General features: G+C 45.5%; 1 protein-coding gene across 1 annotated transcript; it reads left to right on the forward strand.

Annotated features, from left to right (window-relative positions):
- Positions 1-3,254: 3,254 nt before the first annotated feature.
- On the forward strand, positions 3,255-18,910 carry FAM186B (family with sequence similarity 186 member B). Its single transcript, XM_055396401.2, is given in 9 exon segments — positions 3,255-3,350; positions 4,401-4,626; positions 9,461-9,643; positions 9,979-11,635; positions 12,093-12,285; positions 14,364-14,542; positions 15,196-15,381; positions 18,761-18,792; positions 18,795-18,910. Coding segments are annotated over 9 exon segments (2,868 nt in total).
- The last annotated feature ends 6,642 nt before the right edge of the window (positions 18,911-25,552 follow it).

Below are 25,552 nucleotides of genomic sequence, written 5' to 3' on the forward strand. Positions count from 1 at the left end.
TTGTGTGAACCTCAGTAGTTCTGGTTCCCAGGCTCTGTAGCACAGGCTCAGTAGTTGTGGCGCACAGTCTTAGTTACCTCTTGGCCTGTGGGATCTTCCTAGACCAGGGATCAAACCGTATCCTCTGCATTGGCAGGTGAATTCTTAACCACTGGACCACCAGGGAAGCCCCTGAATATCTTCAGTGATGTGCCTATTCACATCTTCTACCCATTTAACAACTGGATTGTTTTCCTTTTCGTAATTGAGTCATAGTGGTTCTTGATATATTCTGGATACAAGTCCTTTACCAAATACATGTTTGCAAATAATTTTTTTCCTGTCAAGGGCTTCTGTTTTATTTTCCTTTATGTCTATATCAGGTCTGTGCTTTTGTAATATTCTATCTTGTTTTTGTAGCAAGATAATGCTATGGTTTTTCCAATGGTCATGTACGGATGTGAGAGTTGGACTGTGAAGAAAGCTGAGCGCCAAAGAATTGATGCTTTTGAACTGTGGTGTTGGAGAAGACTCTTGAGAGTCCCTTGGACTGCAAGGAGATCCAACCAGTTCATTCTAAAGGAGATCAGTCCTAGGTGTTCATTGGAAGGGCTGATGCTAAAGCTGAAACTCCAATACTTTGGCCACCTTATGTGAAGAATTGACTCACTGGAAAAGACTCTGATGCTGGGAGGGGTTGCAGGCAGGAGGAGAAGGGGACGGCAGAGAATGAGATGGCTGGATGGCATCACCGACTCAATGGACATGAGTTTGAGTGAATTCTGGGAGTTGGTGATAGACAGGGAGGCCTGGCATGCTGCAATTCATGGGGTCGCAAAGAGTCGGACACGACTGAGCCACTGAACTGAACTGAACTGAATGCTAACTGCTTAAAATGATTTGAGAAGTATTCCATTACTGTTCAACTTTCTCAAAGACTGTATCTAGACTTGTATTATGTTTTCCTTAAATCTTTGGCAAAATTTACCAATGAAGTTATCTGGGGCTGGAGTCTTCCTTAAGGGAAAGGTTTTTAATTATAATTTCTTTAGTAGATATAGGGTTTTTCAGGGTTTTGCTTTCTTATTGAGCTTTAATAGGTTGTATCCTTCAAGGAATTTGTCTGTTTCATCTAATTTATCAAGTTTCTTGGCATAAAGTTTTTTCATAATACTCTCATTATTTTCCACTGTAGAGTCTGTAGTGATGTCCTCTTTATTATTCCTGATGTTGGTAAATTATGTCTTTTTCCCCCCCAGGTAAAAGCTGGATAGAGCTTTCAGTTCAGTTCAGTTCAGTTCATTTCAGTCGCTCAGTCGTGTCCGACTCTCCGCGACCCCATGAATCACAGCACGCCAGGCCTCTCTGTCCATCACCAACTCCCGGAGTACACTCAAGCTTTACCAATTCATTAATCTTTTCAAAGAACCAGATTTGGGTGATTTCATTGATTTTCTCTATCCTTCTTTGTTTGTTTTGTTTTATTTATTTACTCTTATCCATATGATTCCCTTCTGCTTCAGTTTCTCTGTAATTACTTATCTAGTTTCTTACTCTAAGCACTGCTTTAGCAGCATCCTACAAATTTTAATATGTCAAGTTTCCATTTTCAATCAGTTCAAAATATTTCATAATTCTCTTTGTCATTTCTTCTTTGATTCATGAGTTCTATAGAAGTGTGTTGTTTAATTTGTAAACATTTGGGAATTTTCCCAGATATCTCTTAATTTTTGGCTTATGGTTTAATTCCATTGTGATCTGAGAACAGATTTTGTATGATTCTAATCTTAAGCTTTGGAGAAGGCAATGGCACCCCACTCCAGTACTCTTGCCTGGAAAATCCCATGGATGGAGGAGCCTGGTAGGCTGCAATCCATAGGGTAGCTAAGAGTCGGACACGACTGAGTGATTTCACTTTCACTTTTCACTTTCACACATTGGAGAAGGAAATGGCAACCCACCCCAGTGTTCTTGCCTGGAGAATCCCAGGGACGGGGGAGCCTGGTGGGCTTCTGTCTATGGGGTCACACACAGTCGGACACGACTGAAGTGACTTAGCAGCAGCAGCAGCAGCAGCAGCAGCATGATCATCTTTAAAAGAAAGAAAAAGTAGAGAGGGAGAGAAAGGAAAAAAGAGGAAAGGACCCCAGACGGGGAATCAGAAAAGCAGGTTGATGTCCTGATTCTGTACTTGCCAGCTCTATAACTTTAGATAAATCTCATAACTCTGAGCCTCAGCTGGCTCTAAAACATGTTTGTAAGGATGAATAAGTTATTTGTAAACTACAACACGCTCTGAAATCACAAGGGATTAAAGGGATCCAGTGCCAGATGTATATATAGGAATCCATAAAGCAGGATGTGAGTACCTCAAAGGCAGAACTAGGTCTCACTCTTCTGTATTTCTAGCACCTAGCTCCATGCCTGAAACATTAAATGTTACCAATAAGTGTTCATTGCTTGAATGAGACAATGAAAGAATTAACTTTGAATAAGCTTGAGCCATAGGGGAAGCCCATAGTGAATGAATGATAGTATGTAAAAGACAGGTGGGTGTCTGGTGACATGTTTTTAAGTGGCTAAGGCACTGCTGAGAACTGAACTTACAATGTTTAATTCCTATCTGTTAAATGTTTCAGTAACATGGAAGGATAATTTGCACATACATGTATTTTTCTTACATATTCATTAATTTGACAAATGTTTATTAAGTGCCTATTATATACCAGGCAAAGTTCTAGTCCTGGGCATGAAACAGTGTCCATTTTAATCATTTGTTTTAAAAAGGCCTCTGGTAATGATGATTATCTTCAGTGAAAGTATTGATTAAGCCCTGACTCTTGGTGTAAATTGAAATATATTCCCATTAGTTATTGGTTGGTTGTAATTTTTTAAAAAACCTCATTGGGAAAATAACTTTTTCTAATTTTTTTTCCTACTTTTAGCTATTAATATTAGTTTGGGAGTATAACATTTAATGATTTTTTAAAAAGCAATAGGCCAAGTTAATATATATTATGTGATGGATATGGATAAAAAGCTAGATAATCAAGCAGATAGATGACAGGGAGTCATTCTTCCAATCAACCTGATGATGTCATTGGAAGAAAGAAGGTCAGTTGGAACCTGTCATCTGGCAGTTACAGGGAGCTGCAGCTAGGAAGAGGGGTCAGGATCTACTCTGGAGTCCTTAACCCCCAAGCAGCCAAAACTGTGTGTTTAGGCCCCTGCACCAGAGACACAGGACGTCTTTGTGACTGACAGAGTGATCCAAGATGGAGAAAGATAAACCCCCACAGTTAGTGACTCCTGCGTCAGTGAAAGCCATCATCTCAAGGATCGAGGCTGCCCAGCTAACTCGGGCTCAGGAGGTAACCCCTGAGATGAAAATGTCACCTTTCTGTTGGGGTCTGATGGGGAGGCCAGGGACTGATGCCAGATTTGGGCAAGATTCCAGCTCTGGGCCCCTGTGGGTCCTAGGATCCTCAGCAAGCTGGGTTTGTGGATAGCTTAGTGCAAAATATTCACCTCCTAGATTGGCCTCTGGAGGGTGAGCTGGAATCAAACCGTGCCCCCTGAGGCCAGCAATGAGTCCAGGAAGAGGACACCCCAAGAGAAGCCCTAGGATGGCCCTGAGACCATGGTGGTGGGTCCTACTAGGGCAGAAGGGGCCCAGAGTTCATGATTTCAGGTCTGTTCTTGACAACCTATCAGAATCTCCCCAAGTTGGGCCCTACAAACTCACAGGGAAATAGCCAAAGATTCTAATCATCCTGCACATGAGCCTCTGTTGCATTTTTTAATGGAAACCTCTGATCCTTGCTTCCCTCGTGGCTCAGCTGGTAAAGAATCTGCCTGCAATGTAGGAGACCCAGGTTCGATCCCTGGGTGGGAAAGATCCCCTTGAGAAGGGAAAGGCTACCCACTCCAGTATTCTTGCCTGGAGAATTCCATGAACTGTATAGTCCATGGGGTCACAAAGAGTCAGACACAACTGAGGGACTTTCACTTTTCTGATCCTTGGGTTTCTTGAGGCCTCATTTTCCTAGTCTGTTGCCTCTGGATCCTTGTGAGGAGAGATGTCCAGAAGTCCCTGGCAAATTCTGGAATTCTGAAGAAATGTTCACTGTAAATGTTTAGTATTCTCTCCCTAACCTGGTCTTAATAATTGAAATGAGAGTAATTAAAGCTAACACTTACTTTTTGTGCCAGGTGCTGACCTAAGTGCTTTACAAATACTGGCTCATTTAATCTTTACTAAAACTCTGTGACATAGTTATTGTAATGATCCCCACTTTACAAATAAGAAAACTGAGGCCCCAAGAGGTTAGCTGCCTTGTCTAAGATCACATGACTAGGACATGGCATCTGGTGCCAGAGTTTACATTCCTAAACACTACAATCTGCTGCTTCCCGTGTAGAATATTTCTTCCCAGCTCTCAGAAATCTTGGACAATGTCAACTGTGTCATCAACCGCTTCCAGGAAGAATTAGGATATGATTTTAAAAAAAAGGCAAAACCTCCCCAGCCAGAACAAAAGGGCAAGAACAGATTCCTCTTGCTGGAGAAAATTTCCTCCTTCTCCAAAGATGCTAAGACTAAAGAGAAGCACTTGTATGAAATTCTTCACTGGCTAGGTGACTGGGGTAAGTTTGCAGGCTGGGTGCAGTCCTAAGGGTGGGTTCCTTCCCCTAGTGACTCTGGTTCCAGCTCACTCAACCTCCTCCTTTCCCCACCCTAGGTCAGCCTTTGCTGGGAGGGAAGGGCAGGGTGGTGGGTGCAGAAGGAGCAAAGAATACATCTCAGTGCCTCTCCAGTGAAAACATCTCCCACTCATGACATAGCACATCAGAGAGGCAAATGTGTCATTGTCCAAAACATAACAGATTATGACATTAGATGCCTATGTGATGAAGCCTAAGTCATGGGTTCATTATTACATCTCATTTGTTATCAAGACAGAAACTAAATGCAAACTCACACTATTTTCTTTTTCCAGCTTTATTGAGATATAATTGACAAACAACATTGTATAAATGTAAAGTGTACATGTGATTATTTTATATATATATGTATGCAGTGAAGTGATTATCACAATAACACATCACCTCACAGCTACCCTTTTTTGTGTGTATGGTAAGAACATTTAAGATCTTCTCTCTTAGCAAATTTCAGATATTGGATATTGCAGGTTTAGTTCCAGACCACCACAATAAAGTGAATCTTAAGAATTTCTTGGTTTCCCAGTGCATATAAAAGTTATGTTTTTATTATACTGTAGTCTATTAAGTGTACAATAGCATTATATCTAAGAAAACAATGTACATACCTTAATTGAAAATACATTATTGCTAAAAAATGCTAACAATCATCCGACCATGCAGGGTTTCCACAAACCTTCAGTTTTTAAAAAAGCAATATTTGCAAAGAGCAGTAAAACCAGATGTGCCTGCATACAATACAGTGTTAACTGTAGTCACCATGCTGAGTTTAGATCCCCAGAATGTATCCATCTTATAATTGAAAGTTTGTGCCTTTAACCAACATCTCCCCATTTCTCTCACTTCCTAGCCTCTGATAACCATCAATTTACTCTCTGTTTCTGTCAGTTAAACATTTTTTTATTTCCATTTCCCTGTCTGATTTATTTCACTTAGTGTAATACCCTCAAGGTCCATCCATATCATCATAAGTGGCAGGATTTCCTTCTTTGTTGTGACTTAATAATATATATCTTCCTTAGCTTATGATGGGTGTACATCCCAGTAACCCTATTGTAAGTTATAATACCATAAATTAAAAATGTATTCATACATCTAACCTTCCCTAGTGGCTCAGATGGTAAAGAATCTGCCTGCAATCTGTCTCCTGCAATAGAGACCTGGGTTCTATCCCTGGGTCGGGAAGATCCCCTGGAGAAGGGAATGGCTACCCATTCCAGTATTCTTGCCTGGAGAATTCCATGGACAGAGCAGCCTGGTGGGCTACAGTCCACAGAGTCCCAAAGAGTTGGACACAATTGAGTGACTAGCACTTTCATTTTAACCTATCAAACAGGTTAGTCTAGCCTACCTTATTCAGAACACTTCCATTAGCTTATCACCTAACACAAAGCCTATTTTATGTTAAAGTGTTGGATATTTCACATAATTTATTGAAGACTATACTGAAAGTGAAAAACAGGATGACTGTATACATACAGATGGTTGTAAGTGTATTTGTTGTTTACTCCTGTGATTGTGTGACTACTTAGAGCTGCAGTTTTCTGTTAGTGCCAGCATCATGAGAGTATCATACCATATACGGCTAGCTTGGGAAAAGATAAAAATTCAAAGATTTCTACTGAATGCATATCACTTTCATATTGTAAAGTCAAAAAGTCATAAGTTGGGGACTATCTATATTTCATTATATATACCACATTTTCATTATCCGTTCTTCCACTGACTGACACTTAGGTTGTTTCCAATGCCTTGACTTTTGTAACATTGCCTTCACTGAACATGGGCATGCAGATATCTCTTGGAGACAGTGATTCTGTTTCCTATGGTTCTATACCCAGAAGTAGGATTGCTGGATTATACGGTTATTCTATTTTAAATTTTTTGAGGAACCTCCATACTGTTTTCCAAAATGGTTATACCAAGTTACACTCCCACAAACAGTGCACAAGGGCCCCTTTTCTTCGTGTCCTCACCAATACTTGTTATCTCATATCTTTCACATAATGCCATCCTCACAGGTCTGAGGTAATATCTCATTGTGACTTTGATTTGCATTTCCCTGATGATGAGTGATGTTAAACACCTTTTCATATACCCATTGGCTATTTGTATATCTTCTTTGCAAAAATGTCTATTCATATCCTTTGTCCATTTTTTAATGTTTAAATGTTTATTTATTTGTTTGACTGCATAGGGATCTTTGCTGTGTCATGCAGGCTCCATAGTTGGGGCTTTCAGGCTTAGTTGTTCTGAGGCATATGGGATCTTAGTTCCCTGACCAAAGATTGAAACTGCATTTTGCAGGGTGGTTTCTTAATCACTGGACTACCAGGGAAGTCCCCTTTATCCATTTTTAATCAGATTATTTGTTTTGTTTTGCTTTTGAGTTTTGTGAGTTTCTTAGATATTTTGGATATTAACCCTTTATTAGATATATGGTTTGCATATATTTTCTCCCATTCTGTAGGTTGAGCCTTTTCACTTTGTTGATCATTTCTTTTACTGTACAGAAACTTTTTTAGTGTGATGTAGTTCCACTTATTTATTTTTGCTTTTGTTGCCTTGCTTTTGATGTCATATCCAAAAAAAAAAAAATCATTGCCAAGATGAATATCAAGAAGTTTTTCCCCTAAGTTTTCTTCTAGGAGTTTTATGGTTTAGGGGCTTATATTTAAGTTTAATTCCTTCCAAGTTAATTTTTGTAAGTGGCATAAGACAGCAGTCCAATTTTTTTGCATGTGAATGTACAGGCTTACCAACACCACTTATTGAAGAGATTATCCTTTCTTCATTGAGTGTTCTTGGTCCCCTTGTCAAATATTAGCTGACTGTATACGCATGGATTTATTTTTGAGCTCTTGATTCTGTCCCATTTGTCTATGTGCCTGTTTTCATGTCAGTGCCACACTGTTTTGTTTACTATGGCTTTGTCAGTTCAGTTCAGTCACTCAGCCATATCCGACTCTTTGTAATCCCATGGACTACAGCATACCAGGCTTCCCTGTCCATCACCAACTCCCAGAGCTTGCTCAAACTCATCTCCATCAAGTTGGTGATGCCATCCAACCATCTCATCCTCTGTCATCCCCTTCTCCTCCTGCTTTCAATCTTTCCCAGCATTAGGGTCTTTTCCAATGAGTCCTTCCTTTGAATCAGATGGCCAAAGTATTGGAGTTTCAGCTTCAGCATCAGTCCTTCCAATGAATATTCAAGACTGATTTCCTTTGTAATATAGCTTAAAATCAGGTAGTGTGATGCTTCCAACTTTGTTTTTGTTTCTCAAGAGTGCTTTGGCTATTTGGGATCTTTTGTGGTTCCATATGAATTTTAAGATTGTTCTCCTAGTTCTGTGGAAAATGCTACAGGATTTTGATAGAGATTGCACTGAATATATAGATGATTTGGGGTAATATAGACATTTTAACAATATTAATTCTTTTGATCCATGAACATGGGTTATATTCCCATTTATATGTGTTTTCTTCAATTCCTTTCATTAATGTCTTATGGTTTTCACTGTAGAGATCTTTCACACACTGCCGTTAAATTTATTCCTACATATTTTATTGTTTTAATGCTTTGTAAATGGGATTGTTTTCTTTATTGCTTTTTTAGATAATTAATTGTTAGTGTGTGGAAATGCAACTGATTTTTATGTGTTGATTTTAGGTCCTGCAACTTTATTGAATTTATTAGTTCTAATACTTTTTTTGGTGGAGCATATTAGCTATTTCCACCAAAAAAAGTATTAGAACTAATAATATTTCGCAGAAGGCAATGGCAAGCCACTCCAGTACTCTTGCCTAGAAAATCCCATGGATGGAGGAGCCTGGTGGGCTGCAGTCCATGGGGTCGCTAAGGGTCGGACACGACTGAGCGACTTCACTTTCACTTTTCACTTTCACACATTGGGGAAGGCAATGGCAACCCACTCCAGTGTTCTTGCCTGGAGAATCCCAGGGACGGGGGAGCCTGGTGGGCTTCCGTCTATGGGGTCACAAAGAGTTGGACACGACTGAAGTGACTTAGCAGCAGCAGCAGTAGCAGCAGCAGCAGCATTAGCTATTTCATAGAGGAACTCAAGGGTGATATTCAAAGTACTGAATGGATACTAGGCCAAAGAGCATGGATGCCAGCTGTAAGCAACTGGTATAGCCATTTGGGTGTGGACCAGCTGCATGCAGCCCTGGAACCAGTGCTATCCCTCTTAGGATCAGAATTGTTCCATCAAGAGACCTCAGTCTGGTGTGAGATGTGATGGATGCTGCAGTGTTGGAGGAAGATGGTATAAGCATATGCTCTAACCCATTGCCCTGCTCCTGAGGAGTGCTCAGTTCAGTAGTTCTTCAGCTGCCTCCAGAAACTAAGCAGAGCTGTTGACTACAGTTAATTCATTTAATTGTCCAGATAGAATAAATAATTAGACTAGGCAATGAGTGTAGAAAAATAACAAGTCAGACACATGCCTGGCCTTGTGTCTGAATAATACAATTAAACAATACAATTTAATATGTATGCATTAAATTGTACATACAATCATTTCATTTGTATTATCTCATTAATCCATACCCAACCCTTTTTTGGCAAGGATACTAAGGCTCAGGGGAATAAGTGATTTGCCCAACATCATACAGCTAATAAGAGGTTAAACTAATTTAACCTCAAAGGCTGCTGGGGTTACCCCCATGCTATAGGGCTGTTTGGGGCTCCATAGAGGACAGCTTGTTATTAGCCTGAACCTCCCACTCTCTCTCAGGTGACAGCCTGACCTATGAGATCAAGAACAGGAAGAGTGAGGAGGAAGAGGAAGCCCTGGATGAATGGATCGAGGTGATGGAAAAGGTGTTACCTCTCTCCCTCATAGCCACCAAAGGAGGCATCGAGTCTCTCATTTCCCTTTGCTCCACTCTCATTGAAGGACAAAGGAAAGGGGCACAAAGTAGGTACCGGGAACAGCATAATAAAAATAACTCTGCTCCAGGGAAATATGGAGGATCGGGAGTGTATTGAATTGAGTTGAACTGGATCAAATAGGTCTAGACCCCTCTGGACCCTACAGGTGCTATGGAGCTGACAGACCCTGACAGGTAAGATCTGAGCCCAACAGAGTCCTCTCCCGACAGTATCTCCCCTGGCCTCATGTAATGCCCCAGCTCCTTATTACCAAAGCCCTAAGAGGGCTGGATGGGAACGTGGCCAAGCAGGATCTGGAGAATCAGTATAATCCTTGGATCCATGGGAGCTTATCGTCTTTGTTCTCTCTACCTCTCCTAGTGTCCAAACATACCTTCTGGCAGGACTGGCAGGAACAGAGCCCACAAAAAGTGATATCCTGCCCTCAGCCCCTGAGCCCAGAGCAGATGCTGCAGGACAAGCACACTACCTGTGTAAAGGTCTCCGAGGTGAAGTCCATGTTACAGGAGCTCCTGGACTCCACCATGTTCAACCAAGGGGAGGTTAGGGCCATCAGGTACATGTCTGCTGTGGTGGAGAACCTCAATAAGGCCTTGATCCTCCAGCACAAGGAGAACAGGAGCCTGGAGGCCAAATACAGGCACCTGAAAATAGAGATGACCAAAGAACTCGGCAACCAGAAGCTGTACTTCCAGAAGTCCCTCCAGGTCCTTGAGAGTAAGAGAGATGCCCTACTAAAGCAGATAGAAATTTTAGGGGGAAAGTATCATGACCTGCTCCTGATAAAGCATGCCCTAGAGTTCCAGCTGAAGAAGATTCAGTCCGCTGGAGGTCAAGCAGAAGACTTAGTCAGGGTCTTGGTTGAGTTCCCAGACCCTGCCAAGAAAGAAGCCCTCCCAAAGAAAGAAACAGTCATGGAAGAAACCCAACAGGAACCCAAGGAGGAGGAGCAGTTTTCACCACATTCCCCAAGCCCTGTGGCCATGGCCTGGGACAGTGGTGCTCTGCCTTCACCAGATCAGCCTCTTTCCACCATGACCATGGATTCAAGGATTGCAGATGTGTACAGGAGCAAGGATGCTGAAAGTCTTCAGCCTGTGTTGCCATCCTCCATGGATCACATGTTTCCTAAGAAATGGGAAAGACTGTCAGCAGAAAGCCTAGGTGACAGAGCCAAAGACCAGAAGGACTTCCAGGAAGTGACCTGGGAGAAGGAAGGACCCCAAATTAAGCCCCATTTTCAGAAGCAGCTATCCCTAGAGAGGTCGAGGAAGTTGGCCTCGGAGAGCAAAGCAGAGGCCAGGGAAGAGGAGCTCAGCTGGGAGAGGCGGAGGCAGCAGTGGCAGCAGGAGGAGGAGATGTGGCTGCAGCGGCAGGAAAGGTGGGCCCTGCTAGAGCAGGAGCATGAGCAGAAGCTGCGGCAGTGGGCGGTGGAGGAGGTGGCAAGGGAGCAGCAGCTGAGACTGGACCAGGAGCCGAAGGGCCCGTGGAGGGAGCTGGAGCAGCCGAGAGAGGACCTAGAGAGGAGGATCTTTGTGCCCATCAGTCGCTGGAGGGACTTGGAGGATGCATCTTTGACACCTCCCCCAAGCCGGGCCCAATCTGCTCAAGGCAGGAGGCCACATGTGCCCAGGTCCCCTAAGACCCAGCAGCCCACCCCCAGAAACAAGAGGTCCATGAGTTCAGCTGAGTTTACCCAGAAACCACAGGCCCACCGGCTTCCCATGAAGCCCAAGAAATCGGCCTCCTTTCCTGTCACGGGTCCATCCCCGCGAAGGGTGACCCAGCCCCCTTTGCATACAGCCACAGTAACTCTGAAGGAGAAGGTATACCATATGGACATGGAGGCCCAGAGGAGGAATCTGCAGCTCCTGACTGAGGAGGACACGCTGGGGCTGCCCCACTATCTGCGCAGTAAGGCTCTGGAGCTCACCACCACCACCATGGAGCTGAATGAGCTCAAGCTATGGTGCCTCTGCCACAAGTACATCTGCTACAGACACTTCCAGAGCCTCCGGTAAGTCTTCCCTGGCAACCATTGGCACCACTCACACCCGTGGGCAGAGCCAAAACCCAACGAGAAAGAAGGAGCACGGGGCAGGGGGTGGGGAGAATCACCCAGGCCTGGACATGATGCCCCTGAGAGGGGAACTTACACATGACACCCAGCCTCAGAGCCTTGGGCAACCCTGAGGTGTGGGAGGTAGAGTACTTAGTACTACTGTCCCTCTGTGAGTCTTCCTACTGTCTTCCTGTTGTCCTACTGCCCTGCCCATAACCCGCCTACCACACTCCCCCATGTACCTTACTTCCTCTTCCTGTTTCCAGCCCAGCCCAAGGCTTCTTACCTGATACCATCTCACCTCTGCTCCCCGTTTTCCCCAGTTCTCACATAGAGTCATCCCTGGTTAACAGAGAGCTAGGGGCCGGGAGGAGGCCCCTTCACCCACTAAATCGCTTCCCTCTCTTCCCAGCCAAGATGTGATCAACCATATACAAGTCGTGAGAGAAGCTGGGGCTTCCTACAAGGCCCAGAACCTCTTCCTCTTCCTGGAAAACGTGGACCACCTGCAGAAACTCCAGCTGCAGGTGTGGACAGACAAGCAGAAGGACCTGGAGGAGAAGCACCGAGAGTGCCTGAGCAGCATGGCAATTATGTTCCCCAAGGTGGGCCTCGCACCTGGCGACCTTCTCAGGGGTCAGCACAGCCAGCAGGAACAGGGCCAGGGTGGAGCCACGGGGCTGTGGGGGTGTACCTGGGGGCAGGAGAGCAGATGGGAAATCAGAGAACATATTAAAATTAAAACCTCTGAACCAGGAAGAGGGAAAGGCAGGGGGCAGTCTGAGTAGAAGGAAGGCAAGTTTTCCAATCTCCATATATGGGGGAGAGCAAGAGAGGGAAGAAAGGGAAAGTCGTTCAGTTGTGTACAACTCTTTGCGACCCCATGAATTGTATTGGACTATGAACTCCGGGAGTTGGTGATGGACAGGGAGGCCTGGCGTGCTATGATTCATGGGGTCACAAAGAGTCGGACACGACTGAGCGACTGAACTGAACTGAACTGATACAGTCCATGGAATTCTCCAGGCCGGAATACTGGAATGGGTAACCTTTCCCTTCTCCAGGGGATCTGAGGGACCCTCAAAAAGAGCTGGAGGGGACTTCCCTGGTGGTCCAGCAAAGACTCCATGCTTGCAATGCAAGGGGCACAGGTTCAATCCCTGGAGGAGAAGCTAAGGTCCCACATGCCACATAGTGCAGCCAAAAATAAATAAATTTTAAAAAGAAAAGAGCTAGAGAAGGAAGCCTCTTCTGCAGAGGAGGTAACCAGAACCTGCAGTCCAGCTCTGTGCTCAGATCCTCCTTCTCCCGTGGGTCTCCTTGTCCAGCTCCTGTCAGATCTGGTTGCTCTCCAGGCTTGGTCACCGCTGTCTTCTTCACCCTCATGCTGCGGACTCCCTTTACTCCTCTCTGGAGACAGCTCCCTGCTTCCAATGCTGGGTCTCCCTTGTTTTAGTGGAGCACCGCCTCCAGTCACTTATTGACAAAGGGTTGCTGGCAGGTAGAATCACTGAGACCCTGGTTGTCTGAAAATGTCTTCACTTAATATCTACCCTTAACTGTGGTTGACAGCTTGCCTGTATAGAGAAGTCTAGGTTAGAATTCATTTTCTCTCACAATTTTGAAGGCACTGTTCATTGCCTTCCTGGTTGTGGCTTTGCTGTTGAGAGTCAAAAGTCATTCTGAGTCTTACTCCTATTGGGTTTGACCTATTTTTATTCTCTAAGGGCTGCCTTCAGTTTCCTGTACTCTTTCTCTTGCTACCAAGGTCAGAAAAGCATCGAGTGCTGACATGGTCCACAGGAGGCTAGCTGATGGCTAGCAGTGACTCTGAATCTGCTAAGATGGGCCAAGAGGTAACCCCTCTGAATCCTGAGCAGCAATGGTCAGAGTCTGGGGGAAGCAGTGTCCTGAGGGATTTAGCATTGGAAGTTGAGTCAAGGCAGTTGGAAGAGCCTTGGCCATGGAGCTATCACCCAAATCAGTTTCCTGTCTCCTTATACTAGTCTTGATCACCTCCTGTAGGTGTCTTGACTGACTAAATTGGTTTTGAGGTTGAGAAGGAAAGGGACCATATATATACATAATTCTTCAGGTGGCAGTGAGGGTTCCCCCAGCTCCTTGCCCAGGGCCAGGGCAGAGGCTGAATGACTAGATACAGAGAGCATTCCAGACACAACCTGACCCATGTCGTGAACCCTAGGAGTCTTCACAGTTCCAGCTGCTCTAGCTTCCTTTAGTTTTTCCCTTGCTGTTTTGCCCATTGTCCGGATTCTCCACAACAAAGGAGAAAACAGGAACTAAACCAGCAAATTGCAATTCAAGGCATTTCTAGGAAATGTGATCCACTGAAGTCCCAGCGGTCTCTAATTGGAGGGATCCCCTGGGCCTCCCCCTTTCTGCTAAACCCCAAGTCAGGCAGTAGTTGTGTTGGGCTGTGCTCAGCCACTCAGTCGTGTCCAACTCTTTGTGACTCCATGGACTGTAGCCCACCAGGATCCTCTGACCTTGGAATTTTCCAGGCAAGAATACTGGAGTGGGTAAACATCCCTCCTCCAGGGGATCTTTCTGACCCAGGGATCAAACCTGTGTCTCTTGCATCTCCTGCATTGGCAGGCGGATTCTTTAAAAAGAGGATAAATTCCTGTCTCACTGATGATGCCTCTCTGCTGGTTTTGCTTAGCTCCAGAAGGAGTGGAACATTAACCTGCACATCCCTGTGGTCATCTCCCCGAAGTCAAGGAAAAGCAAGCCTCCTCCATTCCTACTGCGGCACATCCACTCCAGCAGCCCCTTCTGCAAGCGATCCCAGGAGCTCTTTAAGACCAAGCACCAGCCACGTGTGCCTCAGCAGATGGCCCGGTAGGTGCATGGAAGCCGGGGGCAGCTGGCTGAGTGAGTAGGGAATCGGGGAGCAAGGGTGACCAGAATGGGGAGGGGACCAGAAGCTCAGTGAAGGCACAGACAAGCAAAGCTCACCCATGAGTTGCAAGGAGCCCAGCTGCTCAGCTCCCCTGCCCAATTCTGGTCATTGGCCTAGATGAGGGTTTGTGTATGTGTATGGTGTGTGGGTTTCAAGAGCCGGCCTGACCAAGTATGTTTCAAACTATGCAACTGAGAGACTCCTTGGACCCACAGCTGAGAACTCACAACCACCCCGAGCATTGGTCCGTCCACAGAAATAAACTTGAGCCTTCCCACCTGTGACCGCTGGGCTCAAAGAGAGACACTGTGAGCCACACCTCAACCATCCTAGTGTGGCCGGGTCAGGGCTTCAGCCCCGGGGCATGTCTCGGAGGAACAGGGGCTATCTCACAACCTTTCCAGTAGCTCTCAATCAGAGGAGACTCCGGGAGGTGAGACTGAGAGTAGGGAAGGGAAGAGGTGTGGCTGGGAGGATGGTGACAACTGTCTGAGGAGGGAAGAAAACCCTGGAGAGCTTGTTGCTCCCCATTGTCTCCCTTTCTGTAAGTCTAACTTCATCTCTTTTTGCACTTTCCACCTTCACACCCCAGCCAACAGGGGAACCAGATGGAGGCCATGTGGAAGGTTGATGTGGCTGTCTCCAGTTACCCCATAGAAAAGAAGACCCCCGCCAGCCTGTCCTGGGACCAGCTAGGAGGTTTCCCAGACATTCCCCGCCTGTTGGCATTGGATGTGCAGTCCTCCTTCCACAAAAGCTTGATGTCCCTCAAGGCCCGGTAAGGTGCAAGGCCAGATGGTCAGTCTGGATTCAGGGAAACCTGCCCATGGGCCAGAGTAAACACTCCCTGTGTCCAACCGCCCAACAGATATCTTTCCAAACATTAATAATGACTCACTTACTGTAACACATTGAATCTGCCCACAATGCAGGAGACCCAGGTTTGATCCCCGGGTTGGGAAGTTTCCCTTGGAGAAGAATTCTCCAGTATTCTTGCCTGGAGAATTCCACGGACAGAGGAGCCTGGTGGACTACAGTCCATAGAGTAGCAAAGAGTTGGACACAACTGAGCGACTAACGCTTTCACTTAGCGTACCACATCAGACAGACAGATGCTTACCTGCCTCATCAGCCATGAGCTTGGGTCACCACACCAACACCATTCTAGTTCTCTCAAAGACTCCACATGGCATCTCAGAAGACCAGGATGGAAGTCTTTTCTTTCCACTTATTTCCTGGGACTTGCATGTAAATTACTCAAGAGTGTATCTTTCCCTAGGCCTGGGGGTTGTTCTCAAGGTGAGCCAGGTGCAGGTATGGACAGATGAGAGAGACCAAAAATCTCAAGATAAACCTGGGCCCATCTTTGGCACTGTCATTTCCTTACTGCCTTCAAGAACTGCCCCCGGGAAGAGCAGCTGAGGGGAGGGAAGTGGGACTCAGTGGGCCAACAGGAGGCTTTTCTGGTTAGGAAGGTTCAACTCTGCCTCTCTTGGCTTGAAGACTCAAGGTTCTTCAAGGAACCCTTCTACATTATTAATGCCAGCTGTCTCTTGTGGCCCTGGCCATGCGCCAACTAAAGATCTCTGAATGGAATAGGAATTCCCTGGTAGTCCAATGGTTAGGACTTGGCACTTCCTTTGCCAGGGCCCTAGTTTAATCCCTGGTCAGGAAACTAAGGGGCTTCCCACGTGACCCTAGTGGTAAAGAACTTGCCTGCCAATGCTGGCGATATAGGAGACTCAGGTTCAATCCCTGGATCAGGAAGATCCCCTGGAGGCAGGCATGGCAACCCATGTATTCTTGCCTAGAGAATCCCATGGACAGAGGAGCCTGGCGGGCTATAGTCCATGGGGTTGCAATGAGTCAGATGTGACTGAAACAGCTTAGCACAGGAACACAGGGAACTAAGATCCTGCAAGAAAAGAATGAATGAACGAATGAGTTGGACAGGGAGAGGGCACTGATGCCTGCCAGTCTAGACCTAACCGGAACCAAGCCTGCAAGATGCTGGTGCTGCCATCGTCCTCACGACAGGGACTGAGGGAAGACAGGGTGGCCCAGCAGCATCAGAGGAAGCTGGTGCTCGGCTGTGATACCACGCTGAAGTGGTCCTGAGAGCCCCAGCTGGACAGCAACATAGCCCACCTAGTACATGCTGCTGCTGCTGCTGCTGCTCAGTCGCTTCAGTCGTGTCTGACTCTGTGCGACCCCACAGACGGCAGCCCACCAGGCTCCCCCGTCCCTGGGATTCTCCAGGCAAGAGTGCTGGAGTGGGACCTAGTACATAGATACCTGGTTTTCAGTTCCTGAAGAGATTCCAAGTGTGTGGGTGTGTTGCTGCTGTTGTTAGTTGATTTGGATACAACAGAACTGAGCAAACAGAATTGAGAATAACCGAAACAACAGCGTGGCAGAATTTAGTAACCCAGAAATCAACTGGGACCACACCCTGCTGAGACTGGGCTAAACTTGCCCTCAACTCCTGCACCCCCATAGTGGTGTCTCTCCTCTCTGAGCTCCTTCTCTGCATCTCTGCCAGGGCCAGGGCTCTGCTCTGCATCTGTTTCAACCTGAGGCACCGACCCCTTTGTTCTCCAGACACACATAAATGCGTGCACAGAAATATCAAGTATACACACGCCACTTGGCCCCATGCGCTTCACGATGTTAGTAACTTTCTGAAAATTTAGGAGGGTGACAGAGACAGGGGTTCACAGTGAACAGCACACAGAGCAGCCTCCTGTCTTCCCCTCTCTCTGTATATAACATGCAGAACACAAAAACTCCTTCCTGTCTCACGCAGAGCTGTTCCACCCACACCCAGCCCTCCACTGGGATCTCAGCTTCAGATTTAAGCACTTAATCAAAATATTGTTCCCACCGAAGACTTTCTCTTTTCCAGGGGAATTTAGGTGAATACAATTTTCTTCCTCCTTTTCTAACTCCACATGCGCGTATTCAGTTTATCACAGTACCAGGTGTAGAAGTCAAGCCCTGCTGCTTCTGTCTTCTTTACCCACGTGCCAGGTGGGCACCACCTCCCTGGATGTCAAGCCGATCCCCGACATTTCAGGGCAGTGCTGCCTGCCTTGTCCTGGGATCTTGGTTCTATGACCTGAGAATCTGCTGCTCCTGAACGCAAGTTCTCTGCCGCTTCCCAGGCTCCTACTGCCCCTGGGCTGGTAGTCGTGCTGCTGTCTTTGTGAATTCTCTGTGTGTATATGCCTCTGGAGATATGCTGCTTCCACTCCCAAAAGTGCATCCTCTCTTTTTGGCTGCCTGCCCCCAGCCTGCCTCAAATCTGCATGTCCACCTGTTGTGTGGGTCCAGGCCACTCACCCCTTTGTGACCCTGCCCGCCTCATCAGCTCCCCTGGCTGTGCTCTCCAGTTCACAGTAGTGGCTAGTCTCCTAACTGGGACCCACCTCGGGCCAACTGCGCCATTCTCCCCGTTTGCTTGACACTGGCAACCTGCCTCATCAAAGGCTCACTGGGATGTCTTCTCAGCATGTGGGGAAGGGCTCTTCATCTTCCGCCCGGGCTTTGGGATTGAGTCTCTCAAAGGCCAGCAGACCCCCTTCTCCAGAATCTTTCTCTGCTTTGTTTTACACGTCTCCCCTGGGCTCTCTGTCTGACAGGTAAGACAGCTACATGCCCGCACACTCTAGACACTGTCTGTAGTCTGAGAAGAATCTTCACCTCAACTCAGACTGCCCTGCCCTCCCTTGCTCAGAGCCTGTTTCTGCACAAAGTACACAGAGGTTCACATGTGTGTGCCAAGATGCAGCGAGCAGGGACTCATGCAGACTTCCAATGTGGTGCTGACAGAGGAGAGGACTTATAACTTGGTTTCTGGGAAGGAAACCAAGATAGTGGTGGAGAAGCATGGATGGGTAAGAAGGAGCAGGAAACAGTGAGGGGAGGAAAGAGGGAGAAGTCTGTGATGTGAAAGAAGAGGAAAATTCACAAGAAAAGAAGCAGAGCCCCTGGAATGTGGCAGAAATGTCATATTAAGCAGTTCCACATCTGGGTCAGCCCTGGACTGGTCTTCCAGAGTCGACCAGCGAAACAGTTGGGTAGGCTGGGTGGGCACTCACATATCAGGGGCCATGTCTTAGCTGCTCCCCAACCCATAACTCTATTAACTCTTTCAGTGCCTCAGTGACCCAAAGAAAGGAAGAACAGGAACCCCAGAGGAGTTAGCTGAGCTTGTTCATAGAAAGTCAAACGAGTCCTTCCCTGGAACCCTAAGAAGCCAGAAGGATCGAGACAATCCCAGCCCCATTCCATGCTTTAGTCAGTGATTCTCAAACTTGTTCCAAAGCAGATTCCCAGCTACTGTTTTTAAACAAACTCTCTGGGTCCTGCTAAGTAATCCTAGAACTTTGAGAAACACTACTTTCCTCTTTCAGTAAGCAAACTGTACATTGTTAATAAAATAGAGAGATGTTTATTTTTTAAATTTTCTGTCTCATTGCTAAAACCCACACCTCCCCAACTCATTTTTGGAACCAGGCCCATGACTTGGACACCAGTTACAGAGGATCCCCCAGATGTTGAGCTTGCCCTCTGGGAGTCGACCTGCCGAGACAGCCATGATTAGTGTCTGGCATACGTCAGGGCTCAGTAAGCCTTCATTCAGTCCGAGACGTGGACAAATATGTAACTGATAATGAGCGTCAACACTTAGAACAAAAGAAGATAGTACAAGTCAGAGCCAGGGGTGACCAGGCTGGGGTTGGGGGGCAAAGGCGAGTGCCCTTCTGTGAAGTCAGGACACAGATGGAACAAATGGAGACACGAGTTTCTAAATCTACTTGGTGTGGGCTTAGGAGGCCATGCCTGTCTATTGTCTTAATTCAGGTAAGACATGGCTTTGGTTGGTTCACACAGCTTACAAGCAGAGTCCCACCCTCACTCTCCCTTGCACTCAGCCGTCTGCCAGTCTCCCATCAGCCTCGGCTCTCCCCTTCTGCCTTGTTTCACCGGCCGGGCCGGGCCTAGGGAGCCAGCACAACACAACGTTAGCTAGGAAATCACCCTGTCCTCAGAGAATCCGCAATCCAGTGATTCTGTTTCTTAGGAATGGCAGCCATGCTTGCTCCCGGCTTAAGGTTGAAACTGTGCAAGGAAGAGAAGAATACGGGATGCAAACAGATGGGCGCTTGACCTGATCTCTGGGCCAAAGCAGGATTTGATCTCTAAGCCACAGCTCAATGTATCCCAAGGAAGCCTGCTGGAGGGAGGATGTTGAGAGGCATTCTTGATGCAGGTCACACACACTGGACTGCTGGGGCAAGAATGGGCCATTTCTAGCCTTTTGGGTCTATTCTTTTCAGGAGGCCTCACCCATGGTAGCCCTCATGCTAAATATACTTCTTTATAAATGATCTGAAAAGATTTTTATAACTTAGCTTTGGAAATTGACTATGAGTAAGTTGTAGGGTTCTTTTTTAATGTGCAGTGGGCTGTGACTTCTCAGCAATCATCACCCATAGAGATGAAATCTAACAAGTTTTGTAAATATGAGGACATTTTGAATATTAAATTTGACAGAATAATTAAACTGACAATATTATGTTTTTTGTTGTTGTTCAGTTACTCAGTCGTGTCTGACTGTTTGTGACCCCATGGACTGCAGCACACCAGGCTTCCCTGTCCTTCGCCATCTCCCAGAGCTTGCTCAAACTCATGTCCAGAGTCAGTGATGCCATCCAACCATCTCATTCTCTGTCACCCCCTTCTCCTCCTGCCTTCAATCTTTCCCAGGTCTTTCCCAATGAGTCAGTTCTTCGCATCAGGTGCCCAAAGTTTTGGAGTTTCAGTCTCAACATCAGTCCTTCTAATGAATATTCAGGATTGTCTGGTTCTAACTGTTGCTTCTTGACCTGAATGCAGATTTCTCAGGAGGCAGGTCAGGTGATCTGGTATTCCCATCTCTTTAAGAATTTTCCTCAGTTTGTTGTGACCCACACAGTCAAAGGTTTTAGCGTAGTCAATAAAACAGAAGTAGATGTTTTTCCGGAACTCTCTGGCTTTTTCAATGATCCAGTAGATGTTGGCAATTTGATCTCTGGTTCCTCTGCCTTTTCTAAATCCAGCTTGAACATCTGGAAGTTCTTGGTTCACGTACTGTTGAAGCCTGGACTGGAGAATTTTGAGCATTATATAAACATTTAATTACATGTTTTTTATATTTTGGTGCCAATGACTTTATTCCCTGTGGAGTAAAGTGTGGGATCTTAGTTCCCAGCCAGGGATCCAACCTGTGCTCCTTGCAGTGGAAGCACCAGAGTCCCAACCACTGGACCACTGGACCACCCGGGAAGTCCCACCAATGGCATTTTTAAAGGTTTCACATGTTTTCATAGGCTCTTGGCACTGTGCTTAAGGTGCCTGGCAGCCAAACCCGCTCTGGTGATGGAGGACTTTTGACTCTTTGGATGTCTTCTCTCAAGCTCTCCGGCAAGCAAGCAGAGTGTCTGATAGAAGCTGTGAAGCCAAGAGGATTGCAACCAAGGAGATATATAGATATAGTGTATGATGTTTTCCTGGTATGAGATTCTTTAATATTATACAAGAGCCTCATCTTTTTTTCAGAGCAAAGTTGATGTATTTGATCAAATAAGATATTGCCTTAAACCTCAAAAAAACAAAAACAGGGAAGCCAAAATATGAGAAGTAATACTGCTTGGCGTATTTCTTGAAGCCAGATTTGGGAGTTGGCCATAGCTCTGCTTGCATGGCCCATAGTCTCGGGGTCTCCAGGATGAGGAATCAACACTAAGGTGGAAGGTAACATGAGAGAAGGGTCTATTTTAGCCCTAACTGTGGCCTTCAAGGAGGTGCTGATGGAGTGAAAGGGACAAAAACCATCTGTAAACAATCAGGACAAAGAGCCAGGGAGGGGAAAGCCAGGTGGGATCTGGTGTGTCCCATGTGATGGGGAGGCTGACTTAGAAAAAGTCAGATACAGGATGAGTATGATTCTATTGTTGGAGGAGTCGTCTTCTCCAAAAAAAATATGAGCATGGCTAAGACTGATCTAGTCTAGTGGAAAAGGTGGACAACATGCATGAACAGATGGTGAATCTGAGCAGAGATAGGAAAGTGTTTTTAAAAAAAGGAAATGCTTAAAGTGAAAACTGTAATATCAGAGATGAAGAATTCCTTTGGCCAGTTAATCAAGTTGGACAAAAGCAGAGGAAAAAAAATCTGTGAGCTTGAAGCCGGGTCAGGGGAAATTTAAACAGACTGTAATTCTAAGCTAAGGAACAATTGAGCAAACCCAAAGCTAAGCACCAAGATATGTAGGACAATGACAAATACTCTGACAGACATGACTGAAGTTCCAGAAAAAGGGAGACAGAATGGGGCAGAAGAAATATCTGAAGAGAGAACCACCGAGAATTTCCCAAATTAATGAAAGAAAACCAACCACAGATCCAAGAATGTCAGAGAACCCCAAACAGGATAAAGAAAAACACACCTAAGTATAGCATAGTCTAACTGCTGAAACCAAAGATAAGAGAACATTCTGAAAGCAGCCAGAAATAAAAACAAATTATATAGAAAAGTAAGAAAGAAGTCTTCTCATCAGAGCCTTTGCCAGTCAGGTGGTTCCTGAGGTCCAGCTGTATCCCTTGTAAGTCCACAAGATAACCCAGTGTATTCCAGGACATTCCCTGACTAGGGGCTGATAATAGCCTAGGTGGGTTTCAGTTACCTGCAGAAATAGTAATGGGCTGGAACTAGCAGTGTCTCAGCTGAGCAGCATCCTCCAGGGCATGGGCCCCCACTTCTCCATAGTGCCAAGCCCCCTCCTGTCTTTATACACACCTGGCCCTGAGCTGGCTGGTAGCCCTTAAAGACTTCGGTTCAGTTCAGTCACTCAGTCGTGTCCGACTCAATGTGGCCCCATGAATCACAGCACACCAGGTCTCCCTGTCCATCACCAACTCCCGGAGTTTACCCAAACTCATGTGTATCAAGTCGGTGATGTCATCAAGCCATCTCATCCTCTGTCGTCCCCTTCTCCTCCTGCCCCCAATCCCTCCCAGCATCAGGGACTTTTCCAATGAGTCAAATATTCGTATGAGGTGGCCAAAGTATTGGAGTTCAGCCTCAGCATCAGTCCTTCCAATGAACATCCAGGACTGGTCTCCTTTAGGATAGACTGGTTGGATCTCCTTGCAGTCCAAGGGACTCTCAAGAGTCTTCTCCAACACCACAGTTCAAAAGCATCAATTCTTCAGTGCTCAGCTTTCTTCACAGTCCAACTCTCACATCCGTACATGACCACTGGAAAAACCATAGCCTTGACTAGATGGACCTTTGTTGGCAAAGTAATATCTCTGCTTTTTAATATGCTATCTAGGTTAGTCATAACTTTCCTTCCAAGGAGTAAGCGTCTTTTAATTTCATGGCTGTAGTCACCATCTGCAGTGATTTTGGAGCCCCAAAATATTAAGTCTGACATGGTTTCCACTGTTTCCCCATCTATTTGCCATGAAGTGATGGGACCAGATGCCATGATCTTCGTTTTCTGAATGTTGAGCTTTAAGCCAACTTTTTCACTCTCCCCTTTCACTTTCATCAAGACTCTTTAGTTCTTCACTTTCTGCCATAAGGGTGGTTTCATCTGCATATCTGAGGTTATTGATATTTCTCCCAGCAATCTTGATTCCAGCTTGTGCTTCTTCCAGCCCAGCATTTCTCATGATGTACTCTACATATAAGTTAAATAAGCAGGGTGACAATATACAACCTTGACGTACTCCTTTTCCTATTTGGAACCAGTCTGTTGTTCCATGTACAGTTCTATCTGTTGCTTCCTGACCTGCATATAGGTTTCTCAAGAGGCAGGTCAGGTGGTCTGGTATTCACATCGCTTTCAGAACTTCCCACAGTTTATTGTGATCCACACAGTCAAAGGCTTTGGCATAGTCAAAAAAGCAGAAATAGATGTTTTTCTGGAACTCTCACTTTTTCCATGATCCAGCGGATGTTGGCAATTTGATCTCTGGGTCCTCTGCCTTTTCTAAAACCAGATTGAACATCTGGAAGTTCACGGTTCACGTATTGCTGAAGCCTGGCTTGGAGAATTTTGAGCATTACTTTACTGGCGTGTGAGATGAGTGCAATTGTGTAGTAGTTTGAGCAATCTTTGACATTGCTTTTCTTTGGGATTGGAATGAAAACTGACCTTTCTCAGTCCTGTGGCCACTGCTGAGTTTTCCAAATTTCCTGGCATATTGAGTGCAGCACTTTCACAGCATTGTCTTTCAGGATTTGAAATAGCTCAACTGGAATTCCATCACCTCCACTAGCTTTGTTCATAGTGATGCTTTCCAAGGCCCACTTGACTTCACATTCCAGGATGTCTGGCTCTAGGTGAGTGATCACACCATCGTGATTTTCTGGGTCGTGAAGATCTTTTTTGTACAGTTCTTCTGTGTATTCTTGCCACCTCTTCTTGATATCTTCTGCTTCTGTTAGGTCCATACCATTTCTGTCCTTTATCGAGCCCATCTTTGCATAAATGTTCCCTTGGTATCTCTAATCTTCTTGAAGAGATCGCTATTCTTTCCCATTCTGGTGTTTTCCTCTATTTCTTTGCATTGATCGCTGAGGAAGGCTTTCTTATCTCTCTTTGCTGTTCTTTGAAACTCTGCATTCAGATGCTTATATCTTTCCTTTTCTCCTTTGCCTTTCGCTTCTCTTCTTTTCACAGCTATTTGTAAGGCCTGCTCAGACAGCCTTTTTTTGCTTTTTTGCATTTTTCCATAGGGATGGTCTTGATCCCTGTCTCCTGTGCAATGTCACGAACTTCCATCCTTAGTTCATCAGGCACTCTATCTATCAGATCTAGTCTCTTAAATCTATTTCTCACTTCCACTGTATAATCATAAGGGATTTGATTTAGGTCATACCTGAATGGTCTAGTGGTTTTCCCTACTTTCTTCAATTTAAGTCTGAATTTGGCAATAAGGAGTTCATGATCTGAGCCACAGTCAGCTCCCGGTCTTGTTTTTGCTAACTGTATAGAGCTTCTCCATCTTTGGCTGCAAAGAATATAATCAATCTGATTTCGGTGTTGACCATCTGGTGATGTTCGTGTGTAGAGTCTTATCTTGTGTTGTTGGAAAAGAGTGTTTGCTATGACCAGTGCGTGCTCTTGGCAAAACTCTATTATCCTTTGTCCTGCTTCATTCCATATTCCAAGGCCAAATTTGCCTGTTACCCCAGGTGTTTCTTGACTTCTTACTTTTGCATTCCAGCCCCCTATAATGAAAAGGACATCTTTTTTTGGTGTTAGTTCTAAAAGGTCTTTTAGGTCTTCATAGAACCATTCAACTTCAGCTTCTTCAGCATTACTGGTTGGGCCATAGGCTTGGATCATCATGATATTGAATGGTTTGCCTTGGAAACAAACAGAGATCATTCTTTTGTTTTTGAGATTGCATCCAAGTACTGCATGTCAGACTCTTTTGTTGACCATGATGGCTACTCCATTTCTTCTAAGGGATTCCTACCCACAGTAGTAGATATAATGGTCATCTGAGTTAAATTCACCCATTCCAGTCCATTTTAGTTCACTGATTCCTAGAATGTCGACATTCACTCTTGCCATCTCCTGTTTGACCACTTCCAATTTGCCTTGATTCATGGAACTAACATTCCACATTCCTATGCAATATTGCTCTTTAAAGCATCGGACCTTGCTTCTATCACCAGTCCCATCCACAACTGGGTGTTGTTTTTGCTTTGCCTCCATCCCTTCATTCTTTCTGGAGTTATTTCTCCACTGATCTCCAGTAGCATATTGGGCACCTACCAACCTGGGGAGTTCCTCTTTCAGTATCCTATCATTTTGTCTTTTCATACTGTTCATGGGGTCTTAAAGACTTCTTCTTATTGGCTGTGAGTTGGGAGGAGGCAGAGAA

Source organism: Moschus berezovskii, chromosome 6 (genome assembly GCF_049115385.1).
Source record: "Moschus berezovskii isolate FMDL1 chromosome 6, NW_MosBer_1.0, whole genome shotgun sequence".
NCBI lineage: Eukaryota > Metazoa > Chordata > Mammalia > Artiodactyla > Moschidae > Moschus > Moschus berezovskii.